Source organism: Myotis davidii, unplaced genomic scaffold (assembly GCF_000327345.1).
Source record: "Myotis davidii unplaced genomic scaffold, ASM32734v1 scaffold1047, whole genome shotgun sequence".
Taxonomy (NCBI): Eukaryota; Metazoa; Chordata; class Mammalia; order Chiroptera; family Vespertilionidae; genus Myotis; species Myotis davidii.
Genome location: NW_006298367.1, coordinates 179261 through 186015, shown reverse-complemented (window position 1 = coordinate 186015; position 6755 = coordinate 179261). Strand labels below are relative to the sequence as shown.

Genomic DNA, 6755 nt, shown 5'->3' with positions numbered 1-6755 from the left:
GGCGCTGGGTAGGGGTAGCTCCGTCCCTGAACGAGGGTGCCCAGGCTCCCGGGCGAGGCTTTTGAGCGGGACGAGCCCGAGGATCCCCTCCGCGCTAGACCACCAGACAGAGCCTCGGGTTGCAGACTAGGAGCTCCGGAAGGAAGGTCCTTGCTTGGGAGGTGGTTGAGGGGTAGGGTTAGTGTTAGGGCGAAGGAGATCGCCCAGGTCTGCGGACACCGGTGCCTACGCGAAGAGACGGTGCGGGTCGCCTGGATTCGGACCCTGACAACTCTCTTTCCTCGTCCCAGTAGATGGGAGCTGCTCCCTGGGGCTGAGCTTGTCGCATCCTCCACCAGCCCTCGCCCCCGAAGTCAAGAGGAGAGCCCCTGCCCCCCCACACACCTTGCCCCTTTTGGGGGTCGCCTCCATCTAGCCGGTCCTTAGCTCTAGCGGCCGCGCCGTCCGACAAAGGAGCGGGACGATGCTACTGGCGTCGGTGCTGGGAAGTGGCCCCCGGGTGGGGCCGCCGCTCCGGCCCTTCCTCGGGCCTGCGCTCCTGCTCAGGGCCCTCTCCACATCAGCCACCGACACTCACCACGTGGAGATGGCGAGGGAGCGCTCCAAGACCGTCACCTCCTTTTACAATCAGTCCGCCATTGACGTGGCCGCAGAGAAGGTGCGCAGCTGGGGCAGCGAGGTCCGGGTCCCCGGGTGGAGTGGGTGTCCAGGGAAGGCGCGGGGCCGATGTGGGGGTGCAGTGTTGGAGGTCCGGTGCTCAAGCCCCATCTGCCCCTCCTCCAGCCCTCAGTCCGCCTCACTCCGACCATGATGCTCTATTCAGGCCGCTCTCAGGATGGCAGCCACCTTCTGGTAAGATTCCTGCCCCTTATTTTTCTCTTGGTTCCTGGAGCTCTGGCCCAGCCAGTCGGCCCCCAGCCCTGCTTTCCCTCCTTTTTTTCTACTAGAAAAGTGCCCGGTACTTGCAGCAAGAGTTGCCAGTGAGGATCGCTCACCGCATCAAGGGCTTCCGCAGCCTTCCTTTCATCATTGGCTGCAACCCCACTATCCTGCACGTGGTAAGATGGCCTCTAGGGAGCATGGGTTTCCCCAGTCGACGGGGGTCTGAGATCAGTGTGCCCACCACCCCAAGGGCAAATGGGGAGATGGGACCAGAGAGGCAAAGATTTGCCAGCCAAAAGGTTTCAGGGTCACAGAGGACCCAGACCCAAGCCTTCAGAAGGCAAGGCTGCATGTTCATGGAGGCTTGAAAGGCCATGATGGGGGTTCGAACCTCTTGAATTGGGGTGATGGCATAGGAAGTTGTCCTCTACCCAGTGCCCACAGCATCCTTGTGAATTCTGACACTTTTTCCTTGCAGCACGAGCTGTACATCCGTGCCTTCCAGAAGCTGACAGACTTCCCTCCGGTGAGGGCGGGGCCTGGGCAGGGTGAGGGGTTGAGAGGTCAGGGCTGGACCATCCATCCTCATGCCTCTGTGGCCTGCAGATCAAGGACCAGACAGAGGAAGCCCAATACTGCCAGCTGGTGCGTCAGCTGCTGGACGACCACAAAGATGTGGTGACCCTCTTAGCTGAGGGCCTACGTGAGAGCCGGAAGCACATAGAGGTCAGGGGCAGCACAGTGGTGGCTTGTTGGGGGGCCTGGGGAGGGCACAGCATTATTGAGGCCCCACTGTTTATAGGATGAGAAGCTTGTTCGCTATTTCTTGGACAAGACACTGACGTCCAGGCTTGGGATCCGCATGTTGGCCACACATCACCTGGCGCTGCATGAGGACAAGGTGGGGCGCTGGGACCTGAGACCCACCTGGGAATGTCAAGCGAGGCAGAGGGGGACTAAGCCAGGGGCCCCCTTGGACTGGGGACCTGGGCCGAGGGCCTGGGGAGGGGCTTGGGCTACTTCAGCAGTCCAGAGGTTGCAGGCATTTGGTGGCCAAGGTGCAGGTCAGCTGCTAGTCCTGACCTTCTTTCTCCTGACAGCCTGACTTTGTCGGCATCATTTGCACTCGCCTCTCGCCAAAGAAGATTATTGAAAAGTGGGTGGACTTTGCCAGGTGAGGCTAGAGCAGCTAAAGCGGGGATGGGGAGGTGGGTAGTCTTTGGGCAGGGAAGCTTGGGTCTGAGCCCTTGCCTGGGGCATGGTCTACGGCAGGGTTTCTCAACTGTGGCACTATCAGCATTTTGGGTCAGACAATTCTGTTTTGTGAAGGGCTGTCCTGTGCTTGTTAGCATGTATAGAAGGATCCTTGGCCTCTACTCACTTGACGTCAGCAGTACTTCCAGTTGTAACAAACAAAAATGTCTTTAGAAATTGCAAAATTTCCCTGGGGGGCATGGAAGAAAAAGAATCTCCAGTTGAGAACCACTGGTCTAGGTCTGAACTCTTGCTCCTACACACAGACGCCTGTGTGAGCACAAGTACGGCAACGCCCCCCGCGTCCGCATCAACGGACACGTGGCTGCTCGATTCCCCTTCATCCCTATGCCCCTGGACTACATCCTGCCGGAGCTGCTCAAGAATGCCATGAGGTGGGCTGGCTGGTATGTTGACAGACGGCACACGGGGACTGGGGTGAGGCTGGGATGCCAACACCCACCACTGGTCTTCCCCCCGTATAGAGCCACGATGGAGAGCCACCTAGACACTCCCTACAACGTCCCAGATGTGGTGATCACGATCGCCAACAACGATATTGACCTCGTCATCAGGTTTGCCCTGAGTGGGTGGACGGGGGTTGTTCCTACAGTTTTTGACTTGCTGTATGAGCTCAAACCAGTACCTGCCCCACTCTGAGACTTGGTCCCGGGTCACACAAGATACTCTGGTCCTGAGATTGCCGTGAGCTGGATAAGAAGGAGTCCGGGGCCAGGTACAGGCCGTAGGGCAAGCACGTCAAACTCAAAGGCTAACCGGGCCTTAAGTAAACAAGGCATGCAGGCGAGTTTGACATTAGCAACTAGGGCCCTAGGGCAGTGATGGCTTTTGAGCTCGGGGTGTCAGCATTTTGAAAAACCCTAACTTAACTCTGGTGCCGTGTCACATATAGAAATTTTTTGATATTTGCAACCATGGAAAAACAAAGACTTATATTTTTGATATTTATTTTATATATTTAAATGCCATTTAACGAAGAAAAATCAACCACAAAAATGAGTTCGCGTGTCACCTCTGACACACATGTCATAGGTTCGCCACCACTGCCCTAGGGCCTTGTCTTCCTTAGCAACTGATGGGCCTAGAATGGGGGAAGAGTCGGGAGTAAACACTGTGACACTGGGCTGAGAAAGTCAAACCTGTGAGAAGGTGTGAGCAGTCAGGGGCCCAGGCAGAGGCGAGGACAGAGAAACGAAGCTTATAAAAAACAAGGCCCAAGGCTCCAGGTGGACACTCCACCTTTGGCTAAAAGGGACAAGACAGCACCATCTGCATGGGAGGCAGGGAGCCCCCCGCCAAGCTGAGGCACGTTCCTATTACCCACATCCTGCCAGGATTTCAGACCGGGGAGGGGGAATCGCTCACAAGGACCTGGATCGGGTTATGGACTACCACTTCACGACAGCCGAGTCCAGCACCCAGGACCCCCGGATCAACCCACTCTTCGGTCACATGGACATGCACAGTGGTGTCCAGTCAGGACCCATGCATGGGTGAGCCCCCGCTTGGCCATGATGGAGGGGTGCGGGGGCCCTGGAGACTCAGGCCTCTGAAGCTCCTGTCCTGTCCCCTCCCTTCTCCCCCAGCTTCGGCTTCGGGCTGCCCACGTCCCGGGCTTACGCGGAATACCTTGGCGGTTCCCTTCGGCTGCAGTCCCTGCAGGGCATCGGCACGGATGTCTATCTGCGGCTCCGTCACATTGATGGTCGCGAGGAAAGCTTCCGCATCTGACCCTGCAGCCCTTGGCCTGCCCGCCTGGGCCACACACCCTGCCAGGACCTTCTGGGCCAGACAGGGTGCTGTGTGCTCCACACCCTGCTGCATCTTGGGTCTTACGATGCCAAGCAGATGGACTTACATGGAGCCGGACACCGCCCCTCCTCAACAGGGTCCACTGTTTCCCTGCTTCCAGCCCTTGGAGGGGAGGAAGAAGGGACCCCAGCACTGGCTTCATCTTTCTTGTTCCTGGGGAACCCCATTTTGACCTGCTGTTATTAAAGTTCACATTCTGAATGCCCTCTTGGGCCCCATGTGGGGAGGGCAGGTGAGCTTGTTTCTGATCCCATGCAGGTTCCCTGGGCCCTTGGGTTCAACCTAGTTCACGTCCAGGCGCTTCACTGTCCAGACAGATTTTTCCCCAAGTCTCTTGCGCTTTGACTTGGTGGGAGTGAGGGTGACTGACAGTTTGTACAAAGACCTTTCATTCATTTCATTTAACAAATGTTTCTGCTTCTCAGACAATATCGAAGGCCCAGGCTGGCCCAGCTTCAGGCTTCATTTCTGACTCTTGCCTTCCTGGCAGTCACAGGTTCTGGAGATGAAGGTCACCAGACTGGGCAACCTCCTGAGCCACCTGATTCCTGAGCCCAAGTAAGGTTAAAAATACCGTCCACCACCTGTGCCTGTTGCTGCCAAGGACAGGAACACCCAAGATTGTGCCCTGGCAGGCTCCAGAGGACCATGGGGCCCTGGTAGGGAGATTAAAAGGAAAGGGTCCCATAGAGCAGGTGGGTCTCCCTGCCCATGTTGCCAGGGAAGGAGAAAGGCTTGGTGGGACTGCTGATGGAGGCGGGGAATGGAGCGGGCACAGGAAACCAGTGACTTGCCAGACTGAAAGTCTGCTGGCTGCAGTGCAGGGGGTGAGGCTGGAGAGGCAGGCGGCAGCAGTCAGCTGCAGGACTCTACTATACAGCAGGGGTGGGGAATGTCTGGCATGGGCCGTATAAAGCCCACAAAATCATTTGGTCAGGCCCTGCCAAGGCATTAGGAGTGAGTTAATTAAATGTCTGAGCAAATATAGCAGGCTAATTTAATATATATATATTTTTATTGATTTCAGAAAGGAAAGGAAGGAGAGAGAGAGAGATAGAAACATAAATGAGAGAGAATCATCAATCGGCTGCCTCTTGCAGGCCCTACACTGGCAATCAAGCTGGAACCTGGCATGTGCCCTGACTGGGAATCGAACTGTGACCTCCCGGTTCAGAGGTGGACACTTAACCACTGAGCCACGCTGGCCGGGTGCAGGCTAATTTTTAGGTTGATAATTTTGTATGGCCCACTAATGATGTTAAGTGTATCCAAATGGCCCTTGGCAGAAAAAAGGTTCCCCACCTCTCCTGTCTAGCTAAGCAGGGGTCCATGGGTGTGTTTTAAGCTAGGAAAGTACGTATCATCGGGTTGGATTCCCCAGAAGCAGAACCTGAGAAGATTTGCATCCAGTGATTTGTTGAGAAAACACTCCCAGAAGGGAGTCGGGAAGCATGAAAGGGAAGAGCAGGAGGCCAGGAAAGGATGTGATCGCAGGTAAAAGTCCAGAGCCAGTAAGTTGTGCCAGAGTTGGAGGCAAGAGAGCAAACCCCACAGACACTGGTTAATGTCTGCCGGGAGGTACCTGAAACAGTCCTCAGCTAGTTCAGGCAAAGCTCTTCCCTTAGCCAGAGGGGCATCTGTCAAATAAGAACCTCTGGTGCTGTAGTTTGAAAACACACAGCATGTAACTGGCACACACAAGCAACAGAGGCTCCAGGGGATCTGGGTGAAACTTCTGTATAGGTTTTGGAGAAAAGTCAGATTTGCACATTAGAAGAACCACTGGTGGTTGGTGGATAGGAGGGAGAACAGTGAGGAGGTTGGTGGAGTGACCCTGATCAGGGATTTACAAAGCTTATGGTAATCATTAACTAAAGGGATAGCATCCCTAATTGAAGATGTCAGGTGAAGTCAAAAGTGAGGCACCAGAACCCTGGGTAGATAGAATAACTATGTTGAAGACGGGGGAGTGAGAGAAGATGTTACAATTTTAATTTTTTACTTCCTTTCTCCTGTTTCTTTTTTTAAAATGCTGCCAGACACCTGGCATTCATTGCCCTCCCCCAAACTCCATTTCCCTAAAGCCCAGTTACCAGCATTTACACTGCCAACCCCCATAAATACCTAACTCAGATATTTCTTGATCTGTAACCTGAGTCCCATTCTCTGGCCCTGAGCATGTCACCACTCTTAGAATTGTTTCCAAGTCCAACAGCCAAATTATAAGTCGAAGATTCAGAGTGGCCAAGAGGAATGTTTATTGAGCACCTACCCTGCCTGGCATTGTGCAGTGCACTTACTTTATATATATGAGAGGTAGGTGAGTGCATGGTTTAACCTCTATTTAGTTATATGGTTTGAACAGTTATATATAGTTTAATCCTTAAACACTCTGAGAATGAGCACTTGCACAACTTACCCGGAGGAGGGTCAGAACCCAGGATTCCTCTCGCTAAGCCCACCACCTCCATTATGCCCACTGCCTCTGCTGGTTTCTGTTCCGGGGAAGTCTGGTTTGGGGGGCCTGGCCCGTTCTTTGGAAAGGCTGGATTCTGAGGGGTTTATTGGCGGCCCCGGGACACACCTCCAGCTCCCCCACCCCTGTATCCTGCATCCATCCTGAACAAGCAAGGCCGTTTCTTCCACCTGCAAAAAGGGGTGAGCGGTCCAAGGCAGGCGGAAGCGGCGGCGCAGGAGTGGGTGTCAGGCCTCCAGCAAACTCGGGGCGCGGGGACAGCGAGGACAGCGCCCCCTGCGAGCCGGCGCGGCGCGGCTTCCTCGGCGCA

The 6755-nt window shown here is 55.0% G+C and overlaps 1 protein-coding gene and 1 long non-coding RNA gene across 2 annotated transcripts in view; one reads left to right on the top strand and one right to left on the bottom strand.

The window, feature by feature from the left end:
- The window catches only part of LOC107184718, a 15462-nt gene extending 8713 nt beyond the window's left edge, over nucleotides 1-6749 (bottom strand). Inside the window, exon 1 of the long non-coding RNA XR_001515616.1 lies at nucleotides 6389-6749. This is a non-coding gene — a long non-coding RNA (uncharacterized LOC107184718). The remainder of the gene's footprint in view (nucleotides 1-6388) is intronic.
- On the top strand, nucleotides 286-4205 carry BCKDK (branched chain ketoacid dehydrogenase kinase). Its single transcript, XM_006774068.2, has 11 exons — nucleotides 286-658; nucleotides 784-852; nucleotides 948-1058; nucleotides 1361-1408; nucleotides 1489-1608; nucleotides 1685-1783; nucleotides 1983-2056; nucleotides 2403-2531; nucleotides 2622-2711; nucleotides 3492-3650; nucleotides 3744-4205. The coding sequence occupies exons 1-11, from the start codon at nucleotides 464-466 to the stop codon at nucleotides 3886-3888; spliced, it is 1239 nt and encodes a 412-aa protein (XP_006774131.1). The 5' UTR covers nucleotides 286-463; the 3' UTR covers nucleotides 3889-4205.
- Nucleotides 6750-6755: the final 6 nt, after the last annotated feature.

Coding starts and splice junctions, on each gene's coding strand:
- BCKDK (XM_006774068.2), top strand. CDS start 464: ATGCTACTGGCGTCGGTGCTGGGAAGTGGCCCCCGGGTGGGGCCGCCG. Junction 1,609..1,684: donor AGAGCCGGAAGCACATAGAG/GTCAGGGGCAGC, acceptor CACTGTTTATAG/GATGAGAAGCTTGTTCGCTA. Junction 1,784..1,982: donor TGGCGCTGCATGAGGACAAG/GTGGGGCGCTGG, acceptor TTCTCCTGACAG/CCTGACTTTGTCGGCATCAT.